Here is a 15489-nt window from a genome sequence, read left to right as displayed (position 1 = left end):
GCTATTGCTGCTTCTTGGGAATCCAAATTGAGCAAGAAGAGGAAAACAAAAACGACAGCTGTGGAGCAGAATAGTTGACATGCTGAAAAACAATTTGGATTTAATTGGTTCTGAGACTGCCCATAAAACACAGTAAACATAAACACAGTCTTAATAAGTCATTTTGAAATGATTCCAACAACAATTCTCTGAAAACGCAGCTGTTACAACACAAAATCAAACCCAAGCTTTGGTGATACACAAAAATAACGTGAACCGCCGCAAAGCTAAAATGTTTAAAACAAATAAAATGGGGACTAAGATCCAAAAAGACGTGGTACCTAAAACATTTTATCAAAGAAAACAAAAAGTGAGGGTCCATTCATTTCTGACACCCTTTGGCCACACTAGAGAGAACATTTTCGTAACTACCCTGAGGCAAAGTAACAATTTTTTCCAATGAAAAAGTGAAAATTGGACTTTACTTAACTTTTGTTGTCATCCACGTATCTTCTAAAAATGTAATCACAAATTACAAAAGTACAAAACTTTGAAAACACGCTTATTATTAAGAATATGAAGAAAAAATTGAAATGTTGCGAATTTAAATGCTTTTCACGCTTTGTGATGCTATGTCAATATGTGTCCCATTTAACTCTTATTAGGAATTCAACACAAAACTGCCTTTTTTTTTCTGACTATCACACAGTGCTAATCATTAGAGGTCTATTCCGAGCTGGGTCGCTGTCCGCCCACAACCTACAAAACTCTTCGACGAAGGGTTGGACCAGACGCGGCTCCTCGGTGACCAGGACGTTCTCTGCGTTGCGCTGCACCGCCGCTAGCGTCCAGTTGAGGGAGCCTGTGACGAGGCGTCGGCCGTCCACCACAGCAAACTTGTGATGCATGTGCACATAGCGGCCCACGTTGCGCACGCAGATCCCTGAGGAGGAGGAGGAGAGTGAGGAATGACAGCATTTCAATGCATTATGGATGAACTGGTGTGCTCGAGAAACAATCAGGTAGAACAAAGTCGGAAAAAGAAAGTGAAATGGCCGTATTGATCCTACAACATACAGAATACATTTGGCCGGGACTTCGCATCCAGGAGTACAAAGGTGCGGTTTGAGGGCCCATCTGAATAAACATACACGGCGTATTTTTCACTTGGCGTGAGAATAAAAACTGAAGTCTTGTTCTGTGCAGCATTTGGAATGCCAACTCAATGTAAAATGTGTAGTTGGAACATGATGAATTAGAGAGGGAGGCAAAAAGGACTTCACAACCTGGCTCGGTGATTAAGGAATTAAACACGTCGTATAGTGCTCGACGTGTCTATGAAAATGTAAATCGCAACCTCTGACCTCAGAAAAAGAAAAGCAAAATACCGCCCGCCACAAGAGTGCATTGCGGGAAAAGCAATCAGGTAAAATGCCGGCTCGCGGGACGTCTCCAACGAGTCTGGCCGCGTTGCCAGACGGTGCATGTGGCTGGCTCACTTGTCTGGCTTGAGAGGGGCTGAAATGCAACTATTTATTACGCTGGCTGGATGAAGGCCAACAGCAGCTCTGCTCAGATCAGGCCGATTCACTAAAAGGCATGACGATGCGTGTGTGAGGGGATTTATAGAGTGCCATTGTGATTATATTGCATTCACTTCAATGTATATATTGGCATGTGACTATTACATATGGCCGGCGCCAATGACTGATTTCCTTGTGTAGAAGTGTGTTCATGATTGTTTCGGAACTACCCTGAATGGTTTCCCTCCTCTAAATGTTGAATTTAATTCTGTGATTCATCAGAAAAAATTAAGATCACATCGGAAACGGCAGCAGGCCCTTGTCTCGACAAGCTGCTACTTGAACCTGAAGAGGCGCTTTAAATATCCACTCTCACTTGTGCCGTGACGAAACCTTTACAAAACTGCAGTCAAGATATTGGGAAAAAATTCTTTTTTCCCCCACTTGAAGCCACTTGAATCAGTCATTTGACTTTATCCTGAAATTGAGTGCCGTTGATTTTTGTAGAATCGGTATTTCTTGTTGATCGAATAATCAGATCAATTTTATTTGCATTAAAGTCAACCATATTGTTACTTAAATCTAAAATGAAAAAAATGAATGCTCTACTTAGTTCCTGGAGGTTTCCAGAAGAGCAGAAAGGTATTGATGGGTTCGCACCGTATGCTCTCCTGCCACTGATTCAGCAACTTAAAGCACGAAAGCAGCATGCAAGACAAAGACAAGACACAACGGCTGAATTGAAGTGCTCGACATCCTCACAAGCACGCACACTCGCAAACACTTGGCCTAATGAAATCTGCCATCCACGTTGCCAATTTCTTACTTACTTAATCCTTACTTAACAATACACAGCAGCGGCAATTTAGCAAATGCGGAAGGCTGAAAGAGAAAGGGAGCTAGCGAGAGGGAGACGGAGCACACAAAGCCTTTCACGGAGCGAGAGTCCATTAGGTCAGACATCTGCTGTCATCCCTCCATTCAACGCCCAACAACTACACGGGAGAGACTTCTTGGCATCGATGCCGCTAGTCCAAGAACCGAGTGAGCATCTTCCTGAGTCATTTCCGGCAGACTCTGCCAGGAGCTCCACAAAATCACCCCCTAGTGTGTTTCATTTTAATTCAGTTATTTCAACTTGAATGACCCCCGCGCCACAAAAAAAATCGTAAAATTTGGAGTAATATCGTAATTCATGCGAAACGACAGCAAATGTCACAAGACATCTTGAGCTTAAACATAAACTGCATTTTTTTTTAACTAAGCAAACAGATTAGAAAAGTCGTGATTGATTGAAAATGGGATTAAAATCGATTCAAACTGCTTAAAATAAATGGATCGAAGAAAAAAAAGATATACAATTTATAATAACAATATAAAAGAATCTATCTACGGATAAGACAACAATGGAGTTAATTAAACAGTCAAAATTATTTGTTAATTTTAATATTTTTTTCCAACGATAGAAAACATTACTGTTTGTAACAAGGACACAATGCAAATGTTCAATTAAAAAACACTCACCTCCCCTGCGGAGGGCTCCAACCTGGGAGCCAGTCATGATGGAGTAGGTCTTGTCCACAAGGACTCTGATAGTTATCTTTTGTTTGTACATGTACAGAACGGCCCTACTCAATTCCATGTTGGAAAAAGAAAACAAACACAAGTCCAGAGAGGAGGACGCTGACAGGATGATGCGGAGAAGACGGGTGAAGGACGTCTCTACACCATGAGGCAACGGGCAGTGACAGGAGCTGAAAGGACATAAAATCAACTATTACAATACTCAGTTGAGGACAGATTTCTTTCAAACATTTGACTATCGCCACTTCTATTCCTCAAGGACGTTGTGCTGGCTGAAAAGATGTTCTTGTGCCTGCAAACGTGTTGATTAATACAAAAAGTACGCAGAACACAAAGATCGCTCTCGCACTGTTGTGAGTCACAGCGGCTTCGTTATGCTCGACGCAAAGTCACTCACTTGGGGGAAGAGGGAGAGAAGATGTGCTCCATGCAGACCATTTTTGAGGGAAAGAAGAGGACCTCGTTCAGAGTCGGCGGAGCCTGAAGGCGCCGCAGGAGCTTCCACAGCAGTTCCACACTGAGGGAGAAGGCCACAATTCCCAGACCCACCACCTTCACTGTCCACATCACTGCTGTGACAACACAATGCCAGTTCAAAATGATGTCTTGAATTATTCGTGTGTGTGTGTTGTTGTCATACATGAATACCGAATGCCTAAAATGTACAAATTTTTTCACATTTCCATTTTTTTTACCTGCTCAATTGATGACCTGGCCCAGCAAAATGTGACCGTGATGCACAACCATGTGCCCACTCTTGGTTTCGTAATTGATTTGATTTTTTTCAATTTGAGATCAATATTTTGGGGAAGAAATTGATGTCTCCTCATCAGATCATACCAGTATTTGATACTAGCCATGTTTGGAAAAAGTTAGCAAAGATATTTTCTAATTAAATGAATTGGACATTTAGAGATGGGCAACGTGTTTTAGCTAGGTATCGTGTTTACTTCGGCTCACCTTTGTTCATGACTTTTGCCACAGAAATATCAAAGAAATATATGATTTATTCTTTGTAAATTTACTCGAATCAAAGCTATATATTATTTATTCTTTGTTCTACGTAAATTAACACGATAAAACGTCCGTGTTTACCAAATCCAAGCGATGATGTAGTTTGGCAAACCTGTAGTCACTGACGTCATCACGCGGGGCTAACTGACGAGACGGACGTATGTGTGAGCCAATGAATGGCCGTGAACTGACTCGACGTCATCCAATCATGTAAGCGAAAATGCTGCCATTTCCGGGGTCTTGCGGAAGTGAATTTCACCGCAGCGTGTCTCTCCAAGGTAAACAAGAGGTGGTTGTTTTGTCTCTTATAACTCCTAATCGACAATTACTTCACAATAGATACTTATGTGTTCCTTATTTGACGTAATTGTTGTAACTAATACACCGATTTTAGCTTGCTAATGTACCCTAAAGTTTGGTGAATTGCTAGTGTAATCGCAAAGTATTCGTTTGAGCTGTGATCGATCCCGTGCGTTATATAACAGCAGCAAAACATTTTCGAACGATGGGTCGCCGCAAGTCCAAGCGAAAACCCCCAACTAAGAAGAAGATGACCGGGGATCTGGACACTCAATTTACCTGCCCTTTCTGCAACCACGAGAAGTCATGTGACGTCAAAATGTAAGTATTGGCTTCTTTTACATTTATTAAAATGCAATTCTTGCTAACATCTTCTCTTCCCCACCATGACAGGGAGAGAACCAGAAATACTGGAATAATATCGTGTACAGTCTGTTTGGAAGAGTTTCAGACGCCTATTACTTGTATCCTTTGCCAATCTATGCATTTGTCTCATAAAGATCTCCATCTACTATTATTCAGCATGTGTTCTTCCATCTATCCAAGTTTGTCACATCTTGTCAGATACAGTAGTTTGAGTCACCAACACATCACGTTGGATCTATTGTCTTCATGTAAATAATTATAATGAGATATGAATATTGTAAAGATATCCATATGATACAAACACTGTTATGTTTCTTAATGAACACTTGGGACATTTCCATTAGCTTTACCACAGTTTCCATTTACTGGAAGCTTTCAGCATAATCTTCTGGCCCCGATGTTTAACCGCTGATTTATTGGCACATCATAACTCCCTGCGCTTTTTGGTCTTTGTATCGCTCCTAATTGAGCATTTGGCGCCTTTCTCCTACGTGCTCAGACAGCTAAAGTAGTTTCGGAGGTTATTGACGCTGTGGCGTGGTCAACGTCGGGAGAGACGTGAAGTTTAGCGGCTGACAGAAAGCTTGAGAAAGCCATTCGTGTGAATTTTTTATTTATAATCTCAAGTGTTAAATGTTGCAGGTTATTAGTGTTTCCATGACAACAGAAGGACATTTATTGAACAAGACGACAAGTTTTGTAATGTATATATTGCAGGAAGAAAAGTTGGAATTTTACCAGAGTGAGGTTGTAAATGTGTGGGTAATAAAATAAGCATTTTCTAAATTAAAGTTGTGTGAATGAAGCCATCATATTTTAGACTGATAAATGTAATCAGGTTGTATTTTATTTAAATGTCCAGTAAAATAACACAGTTTGGCCAAACCCTTTCATAAGTAATGGATCTTTACGACCATCTATTCATGACGTGATTATTGATCGCCTTTTTAAAAACACTCCAATGCGCTTTTTGGCGCCACTATTTCTTTTCGCCTATTGATGTCCAAAGTTCAATTTTACTGCAAGTTATATCCTACAACAGTTTTTCCTCCTTAACCCTTTCCTCTTCAGATCTGTCAGAGCCAGTAGACGTTTACAGTGATTGGATAGATGCTTGTGAATCCGCCAATCAGTAGCCCTGGAAGAGGAGGAGCAAAAATCTCTTCTTTTTTTTTTTACTTTTTTTTCCCCTAACTTTTTTGGGGCTTTTCTAAAACTATGCACATTTATTAAAAATGCTCGCAAGTTTCAAATGCTGAGAGATGTGGCTGTGTGCGGTCATGTGAATCTGCACACTCTGACCATTTTATTAGGGACACCTGCACAATCAGGGAACCGATTGGAAATTCAGTTTTACTTTCTGGGTGACATTATTCATCCTCTAACCCTTGGTCAAGCATCATGTCCAGTAATAAAAATTGAGCCACAGCTCTCATCATCCTCAGAGTAGTGACAGCATCCGATCATCACGATTCAGAATTGTATCATGTTCTTTTTGTTGCTTAAATGACACACACGTAATCACTAAATATGGACAAGTTTGTGTTTGTTTCCCCTGCAACTGGGACACAGCGTGTGGAACAACTGCTCACTCTGTTGTTGCTGTGACCTGGATGATTGTCAACAGAAGCAATAATAAATGTTACAAATAAGTGTTGCGTGTTGGCTATTTTTTTATTGTATATAAAATTGAGGACCACGGGATGCAAATAAATCTATGTATAAACAACGTCTATGTATGTATATATTGTGTGTGTGTGTGTATGTATATGCTTCCAGTTCAAACTGCTCATTTAATGGAGAAAACAGAATTCAGTCACAGAGCCTGAAGGATGTTATAAAATGTACCTGGTAGTTCAAAATACAAAACAGTTTGTACTACCATCACATTTTCCATTCATGGCCGCAGTACACAGACGGTAACAGAAGTAGGCTGGGACAATAAATGAGATGTGGAGTAGTGTATATTTGTGTGCGTGTGTGTGTTGTGTTTGATGACTGAGCCCAGCTGGAGCACTATTGACGACACCTTATGAAACATGCTGGAGGACGATTACAATGGAGAATGATTATCACTTAGCCCCCCACCACCGTGTGTGTGTGTGCATGCGTGCGCCCGCCCTGTGGCCCCGTTGCTCTTTATCCTCTCTCATTCAGCACGTGAGGTCAAGGGTCATACCGTGTACACTGTCAAGTCTGCCAATCACCCACACAGTGACTGCGAGGCAACTGTTGCCAAGGAAACAGCGATGTGGTTGCTAGGCACCTGGAGCTGTGCTCACAATAGTCATTTTGTTGCTTAGTACACACACACGCACACACTTAGACAAATCCAAACAAAAGTGCGCCCACAGCTCTGCCCAATCAACAAGTTTACACGACGCCAGAGTGGAAATTCTCATTAAAATCCTTAATTGCATTCCGCTGCGACGAAATGTGCGCAGTGCTCACGCAGTGGTTAAACATCATGCAACATTAAGTGATATGAGCGCCATTCATCACACGCACAGATGCTAATATATTGCTGAATGTGCAGCGAAAAACGCCCGCTCGTTTATATCTCTTAGCAACAATGCTAATGGGGCTCAAATGTCTTCTTCCAATAGGGTGGCGGCCTCCTGATTAATCAGCATGCCCGGCGACCCGCAGCTCCACTTGATCAATAAAAGACATAAACATCCATCATTCCGGCTAAAAATAGTAACAGCGACGCAAAATCGATGCTTTATTTCCCTATTGGCATGAGGAGCCCTTTGGATTTTGCTAATGTGTGGCCTCCATCCACATATACAATAAGCCCAAAATCCTGCAATTCAAATCTCAAGGAACAGATTTTGTCAGTAGATTCCGCTTGTCCACTATTAAGATCTGCAACCAACCCATCGAATCTCAAACACATCTTACAATACAAATTCAGCAAGAGAGTGAGCAAATATTTCTACAGTAGAGCCTATAAAATTCAACAGTCTCTTTGGGAATGGTCAAGCTCTTATTTATTGGGATTTATAAACACAGGAAATAATGGAAATAAGCCAAGATTTAACTGTTGCCATCGTAAAACATTTATTAACCATTCTGTGGGAATGCTTGAGATTGTTTTTAAGAATTCATAATGTTACAAGTAACCTCAAAAAATTAAATCTTCCACTAATTACAATGTTGGTACAAACTTCTTCTAAATTCATCCAATTGGGACCTGCTCACCAATAATATTATATAGCTTTTCTTTCAGCATCTCGCTCTCTCTAACTTCTGATTTATTTGGATTCATTAAAAAAAAAAGGAAAAAAATCCCACGGGAAATAATGGAGGTTGATATAATCCAGGATCAAACTGTCACCGTCATAAAAACCTTTATTACCTATTCAGTCGATGTGAAGTAACATTTTAACTGCCACACAACCAGCCAAGTGGTGTTTGCCCATTTACCCTTTCCCAAAGTGTTTATTTATATATTCTTATATTTTAGATATTTTCATATCAATTTAGGATCCTCTTCTTTTTTTTTTTTAATAATTGTGATTCATGGGATTTTCCAAAAGATCCCCTTGAGCCATGCTTTTAAAATGGAATTAAAATGTACAAAATGTTCCTCCTTTTTGAAGTAGCTAAATACGCTGTCGTTTTTGTGCAAATTCCTTCTTATTTCAGGCTATTTGAGCTGCTCACCAGTAATACGATTATAGTCTCTCTGTGTGTTTCTCCTGGAGGGCACAAGTGACTGAGTAGTCGAAGGTTTGTAATGAACGTGTGACTGGAGCGTTCATCTCCCTGAACTAATAATGCCTGTGGGGAGTTGAGCTTAGTGTTAGGAGGTCGTCGCCGTCAGCGCCTCTCGCAGGAGATGCGCGCAAACTCATTTCCTCTACAGGTGCTAAGAGGGACACGCTTCATAAACCTGGAATAGTGAACCGACACACACACAAAAAAAAAAACCAGCATTTGAGTGAGCGGCTTTGACGGCCATCGGGATTGCGTGGTGTTCAAAACTTACCTTGCACGAGTTTTTCAAATTTATTTCGAATGTCCTCGGGAAGACAAAGCCTCCACTCGACTACGCGTATTCTCAAGCAATAACATCCACATCTGTATTATCAACCCAAGAATACCCGTGGTCGAGAGTGGAGCCGAGAGGCCCTCCCGCTCTTCATCACCGTCCTCATCCTCTTTCGTGTTGTTGTAAGGAGACAGCACCTATGGGAACGGACAGAAAAAAAAAGTATGTTCACCCTTGAATAACAATGCGCCGTCCTGTTATAATGAGTCCAGGATAATGTGAGGGTTGTATGTTTATTTATATTTTTCACCCTGACATAAACACATTCAAGTGACAAAAGCTTTTAGTTAAGGAGGGCACAGAGGCCCATTATCAAATAGATGTCGTTGCGTGTTACACGCCACACCCCAAACATGTTCTTACCTCCCCCCCATCATCGGCTTTCCCGCCTCAGGCCCGTCCCGTGGAGAATAATGTCGGTACACACTTGCCAATTAGAGAGCAGGACGTGTCAATCAAGCGGCACACGGTGGATGGATGTAAAGGGGGAGGGGGAGATTGAGGTGGGGGTAGTGGTGGTGGAAGGAGGGGGGGTTGAGTTGACGGGCTGTTGCGTCAGCACCAAGGAGAACTCCCCGCGGAAAACAGGTTTACAAACATTACCGACTTTTTTTCTTTCGTTCTTCCACCTCTTTAACCTTGCCGCAGTTTACGCTTCTTGCCAGCTACAGTGCTGCTTTAAGATTCAAATAGAAATGAAAGAAATGGAAATGACACTTCTCAGTTTATGCTTTCCCAAAGGGAAAAAAATGCCGTAATGTCTATTTAGGAGAAAATACCATCATAACATATTTTGTGAAAAATATACAGTAATGACATAGAATTAAAAAGCATTAAACAGTGTTTGTCACCTGAATGACCTGCTCTTTTGTGTCTGCCCAACTTGGCCACTAGAGACAGTATAAAATAGATTAATTGTTTATAGCGATATCACAACTCCTCGCAGTCCATCAGCTATCACTATTAGTTGTTCTTTATGAAAGGATGAAAAATATATAATTGAATGTTGATATATAGATGTCTGTCTACTTGTGTTGCTCCACCATTTGTGTTCAATCCATTGCTTGAAGGGTTATTGCACCGCATCATAATTGCGATTTAGCGTTAGCATTGAGCTAGCACAGCAAAAGCTTGATTAGTTAGTTTTGATGCAATTTCTGCATATTGTAGACTTCAGAATTAATTCCGCTCTAACCATCATCAATAAAAAAAAATCTCAAAGAATAAATATACATGCCATACCACAAAATGCATTCCACTCCTCAGAAAAAAAGAATCAGAAGGCCAGATTGGAGTTTTGGAACAAAGTTTCATGGACTGATAAGACCAAGATTGACGTCGACTAAAGTGGTGGAAAAGCCATGAATTCTGAAGTCTACAAAACCATTTTTTTCTGGCAATTTACAGATAAATGCATCCAAACTGATCAGAAGTAAAGCTTCAACGAGATAATGACCCAAAACACGCTGCTCGCACAACAAAGGATAAGTGGAAAGTCTTAGACATAAGTTTGCTGCAGCTATTGTAATGGTTAAACTACCGAATAATAAAAAAAATCTTTACTCATTTAGCCATTTCACCCGTGAAAAGTTAATATTTGATCTATAATGACCTTGATGACATCATCACCTGTTTGAGAAATGTGACTTTTCTATTTTCAATGCTTGGAACAATTAGTCTTATGGGGGCGTATGGAGTTAAAGGTGTTCTGGCGTCACCATCGTCAAAGAAAAAAATGCATATTGTAATGTATGTATATAGCCATATATATGAATACAATACAGTGACATGTTCATACAGAAGAATCTGCTAGAATGTGAATTGTCATACTTCTGCAAAGTAGCTTTGCCTGATGCAAAAGTCCAATGCTAACAAATAGTTATGGCCTGCTAACGGTTAGCATCAGAAGCAACACATATTTGATTACAAATGGTACAGCAACACATTTAGACAGGTTCCTGTTGATTGTCCTGCCAAGTCTGGTATGAGCATCTTGGCCACCTGGTGGCAGATAGGTATACTGTACTGGAGATTCAGCTTCTTTCTTGGTTTCACAGTACGGCAGTAATATACCTGATGTATTTTGAACGATCTGTCTTTATGTACAATAATCAATCATCCAAACTTTTCTCGTTTACTCTTTCAACAAATTAAGAATATCTTGTTTTCTCAATAAAGTTTGGAGGTGTAAAAACATGCCTCTTAATTCATCTGGATTGAGTCCAGTATATGACAGCATCATCTGCCTTGCTTCCTGTGGGAGAGTAGGAAGAAGGGTTGGGTCGGCAAGGGGTGGGAGGGGGACGGGGGGTTGTGCAATCCTACGCTGACGTCACATGACCTCATCCCACATCCTCATGATTAGCCTTTCATTTATTGCTGCGCTAACTTTGTTTTGCAGCGGGTGGACGACATCTGGTTTTAGGGGGTGACAGTGGGAGGGAATCAGTTTCCTCAATTGACATGATTGGAAGTGAAATGGCTCCAGCTGGAGGGGCCATTTTTTTTCTTCTTCTTCTTTTTCGTAAAGCACGATTGCAGTCTTCTACCACACGCCCATTGCATCTATTAACTTGGTCTGGACCCCTGACATCTCACATGCATACAACACTGGAGCCCATGCTGCATTGCTGCTTAATCGCTTGGAACTAAAGGCGCCTGCTATAATGATGATGATTATGACGGTGACGTGGCATGGCTGCATTTGGGTGCTCAACATATGGCGCATGGGCCGTTAAGGGCTCAGTTGATTATTTGAACCGGCCTACAAGGTAGAAGATCAAACAAAAAGCAGAAGAACTGTAATAAAAAGCCCAAAACATGAAGATAATGTGATAATATACATTATTGTGTCTATTAATGAGCTGGACTAAAACGACCCCAATAGGCACCATACTCATGCACCAAATTTATGATTTAAACATGGTTATTGGTGTCAGGCAACTTTTTGGTAGCAAACTTAAAACGGCCTAACCTGGTCCCAGTTGGGTCCATTTAAGTCTAGCCCAGAAAACTTTATTTGCTGCTTCTTCACACACACTCCATTTCTTTCTTTCACTGTTTCTGCTTTTATGTTAGGATTTTATTTGAATTGTCATCTTTTTTACAATTATTTATTCTGTTAGACATGAATTAGTGCTGCTAATGAACTTCCCTTGTCTATCAGTTTATTATTAAATATTAAAAAACGCATTTATTAATAATACATTTGTAATTATTAATGAATATTTTTGAACTATTTATTTCTCGTTTTTCCCTCTCAATGAATATCTTTTTTGTTCCTCCCTTGCTATTGCTGCATTCTTCTCATCTCGGTCCGCTGCTGAGGAGCGCTACTGTTTGCTTCCCGTCCAATCAGAACACACACCCAGAACCTCCCGTGGACCCTCTCAGTCATGTTGAATCCACTTGAAGGATGCTGATGGGCTTGTCATTCATTAGCCGTTGCTATGGGAACCCTCGCCTTGTATCAGTAGTAGAAATAAGAAGAGATTCAACTTACCGCTCCCGACTGCTTCGGAGAAGCCGCTCCGTTTGTTCCACATTGGATCCATGCCGGAGTGCGCGTGTGTGTTGGGGGGGGGGGGCACCCACCTCTTCCTCCTCCTCTTCCTCCACCCTCATGCCGTTTCTCTGTCTCGTGCACTAAGCGGGAATCACACAACCACTCCTTGTTTTTTTTTTTTTGCTCCCCCCCGCCACATCGGAGGGAGAGTGAGGGATGGAGGCAGCATGCAACAGCATCAGCATCCCATGCAAGTCAGCTATACAAACCAGTCCAGTCGTCATCCTCCTCCTCTTTTTGCTCTCTGCTCCTCCTCTTTCTCCTCCTCTGCTTGGTTTAACAAGGAGGAAAAACCCCAAAGAAATAGGATCTTCAAATGTATGTTCAGAATCTTTCTCGTGTTTTTATTGATTATGAAATAAATACAGTTAATTAGAAGGGTGGGGGTAGGGACAGAGTACTGTCGCAAAAACAGAAAGAACCTGACACCTCTTCCCGTAAAAATGTACGATTGCCTATAAATATATCACAATCTATGATTGCTAAAGGCTTTATTATCATTTCAAACTCACTTTACAACATTAAAGAACACATATAAGTGAGTTTGAGTTCTCTAGCTCAGGAATTTCACAATGTTTTTCATTTCTAGTGAAAACAAAACACATGATGGGGAAAGCCTATTAGAACATCTGAACTTCATTTGGTGTAAATTGTAAGGACTGCTGGCAGTGAGCTAGTTTGTGCCATTCAACATGAGGGTAAGGCTTTAGGGTTGGTATCAGGGGGTTAGGGTCAACTTTTTACAACCACTGATTGATTGAAAGCAAAGCACTGACTTGTGAATTTTGATGACATTGCAAAGTATTGAAAACTTAATGGGTCCAAACCTTTAAACGAGTGCTTAACAATTTTCCATTTTCTTTTTCCCTGCAAAGTTGTCACCACCACTACATGATTTATTAATGTGGCATTATTGTCACTTATTGGTTAGGATGAAAGAACACTTAAACGTTGGACAGAACATTGCGAGCAACATGTGCAAAAGTATATATACTATATGCATTATGAATATATTATTTCACTTATACAGTAATTTAACCTAGGAAAAGTGTAAAGCTGAAATAATAAGATAAAATCATTTTAATAAATGAATCATTTTTTATATTTAATGTGTACAATGTTAAAGTTAGATTTTGGAATAATTTGCCATTTTTGCTTGAATACATCACTGTACTTTTAAATGGTATACTTAATTTGAACTTTTCTGATTTTAAATCGCAAAATCACTTGGCAATTTTTGTGTGTACCTGAAATCACGCTGGTCTAGTGTCTCACATCGCTCTTGTTTGGTGTATGACAGCATTCATATACAAATACATTCCTAAAAAGAGAAAGAAAATGATGAGGTCTTTTTGCAAAGCCTTTGACAGAGAAACCTATGTGGTGTCCTGCCACTGTCAGCCATTAGGCCTAAACCCATAAAAGCGTGCAGTGGGAGTTGTCTGTCTCATGACTGATGCGCCCTGCAGGGTATACGCGTGTGTGTGTTTTGTGTATGTGTGTGTGCATCCCTATTCCTAATCCATTCTCCTGGGACGTCTGTATCCGCTTGATGGTCTTCCTGAGCAGACATGCTGGATGCGATTGCTGCTGAGGCTTCTTCATAATCCTCCACTCATCTGGTGGCCTGTAAAAGAGAGGCCCGCTCCAAAGCAACTGTGTGTGTGTGTGTGTGTGTGTGTGTGTGTGTGGTGGCAATCCTAGCTTAAATGGCATCCTGTGTAAGATCCGCCTTTCTTTCAAATATATTGATTCATAAACAACCCTTCATCCCTGACTCATTTTTACTCATCTTCTTTCCTTAAGAAATGTTGCTCTTGATGGCTTTGACCTTTTCCTCTTCATGCTTACGATAAGAGTGACTTGTATTTCTATCATTAAGCCCCACTCGTCATCTTTTCTACCACAAGCAACTCCATAAGGGGGCAAAAATATTCCATGTGTGTCAAGCCATTATAAAATCGAGAACTATCTCCTTAATTATTATTTTTGGGAATTGAATTTCTAGAAATAAAAGTTGGAATTAATTGAATTTGCTGTTCCAATACTTTTGGAGGTGATAATATAGTCCACTTCCGCGTGTGTGTGTGTGTGTGTGTGTGTGTGTGTGTGTGTGTGTGTGTGTGTGTGTGTGTGTGTGTGTGTGTGACAACAAGGCATGGCCAGAAATGACCCGTCCAAAAGCAGAACTGGCTTCTATCATGATGTTTTCGGCTAAAGCGCAACAACACAATGTTTGTCATTTGTCTTGTTTGTCTCAAAAGACAAAAAGCAGACAATAAAGTTTAAATGTGACATTTGCGGGGCCGAGATGCTAATAAAAAAAGAGCTTATTTCCTCGAGTGAGCGGTCGTAGTTTCCAAGCCACACACATGCACACGCACACACACATGCACACATAAGTACAGCGTTAATGGTTTCCTAATTGTGAGAGGCAGACCACTGAGAATAATCAGCAGAGTGCAGCGCGGTGAACACAATATTAGTCATCGGCTGTGACGTATGCAACAAAACACTACTCAAGCACTCACTTCAACATACTGCCTTCATAATTTTGCATTTGCTGGAGGTATAACTATGAATGCAGACTAACAATGTTTACAATGGCTAATTTATGTAAAAAGAAAAATCTGATTGTCATCTGTTGATGGCCCATTTTGTCATTATGTACCACTATCCTCCTTATTGTTACTTTAAATGATAAATTGCTAAAATGTAGCGGAGTAGAGAAAAGGGGATGTGTTTATTACTATTGCTTTAAAAGTAACACATTTTGCAAAGGTCAACATGTTGGGAAGGAAAATGTTGAACAATGTAACAAATCCACTGGCTTAGATTTCATCCTTGGGGAAGCCATGGGATATCTTTTTTTTTTTTTACAAACACAAAACATTCTTCAAAAAATGCTCCATTATGTACTCCTTATGGGGGAGCAGTGGACATGTAGGAAATAAATCTGAAAATAACAAAAAGTGAATTATCTGGCCGAGCCCCTGGCGCATCCAAACATATTTCAGGGGATGGCAGTGTCCCTGCGCCCCCCCAGCACCGCCAGTGGTAGTGAAGAATTCTTCAGTATTGTTGTGAAGTAAGTTGAGTTC

General features: G+C 40.6%; 2 protein-coding genes and 1 long non-coding RNA gene across 5 annotated transcripts; 1 reads left to right on the top strand and 2 right to left on the bottom strand.

Moving 5' to 3' along the window:
- Positions 1 to 74: 74 nt before the first annotated feature.
- On the bottom strand, positions 75 to 4267 carry pld6 (phospholipase D family, member 6). Of its 2 annotated transcripts, XM_037257361.1 has the most exons (4): positions 3765 to 4267; positions 3484 to 3658; positions 3027 to 3256; positions 75 to 922 (listed from the first exon to the last, which is right to left on the bottom strand). In XM_037257361.1, exons 2-4 carry the CDS (start codon positions 3651 to 3653, stop codon positions 681 to 683), a joined length of 642 nt encoding a protein of 213 aa, XP_037113256.1. In that variant the 5' UTR covers positions 3654 to 3658; positions 3765 to 4267; the 3' UTR covers positions 75 to 680. The 2 variants fall into 2 exon arrangements, with proteins under 2 accessions (XP_037113256.1, XP_037113250.1); XM_037257355.1 differs by having other exon boundaries at positions 3484 to 4267.
- A 29-nt stretch (positions 4268 to 4296) lies between these two features.
- LOC119126233 (transcription elongation factor 1 homolog) lies at positions 4297 to 6418 on the top strand. 2 transcript variants are annotated; one of them, XM_037257373.1, is made up of 4 exons: positions 4297 to 4378; positions 4586 to 4721; positions 4794 to 4864; positions 5838 to 6418. In XM_037257373.1, exons 1-4 carry the CDS (start codon positions 4321 to 4323, stop codon positions 5900 to 5902), a joined length of 330 nt encoding a protein of 109 aa, XP_037113268.1. In that variant the 5' UTR covers positions 4297 to 4320; the 3' UTR covers positions 5903 to 6418. The 2 variants fall into 2 exon arrangements, with proteins under 2 accessions (XP_037113268.1, XP_037113277.1); XM_037257382.1 differs by having other exon boundaries at positions 4330 to 4389.
- LOC119126245 lies at positions 5953 to 12593 on the bottom strand. The gene is made up of 3 exons (XR_005098622.1): positions 12326 to 12593; positions 8761 to 8960; positions 5953 to 8664 (listed from the first exon to the last, which is right to left on the bottom strand). It is a non-coding gene; the product is annotated as an uncharacterized LOC119126245 (long non-coding RNA).
- Between the last annotated feature and the right edge of the window lie 2896 nt (positions 12594 to 15489).

Source organism: Syngnathus acus, chromosome 1 (assembly GCF_901709675.1).
Source record: "Syngnathus acus chromosome 1, fSynAcu1.2, whole genome shotgun sequence".
Taxonomy (NCBI): Eukaryota; Metazoa; Chordata; class Actinopteri; order Syngnathiformes; family Syngnathidae; genus Syngnathus; species Syngnathus acus.
This window is presented reverse-complemented; position numbering and strand designations above follow the sequence as displayed.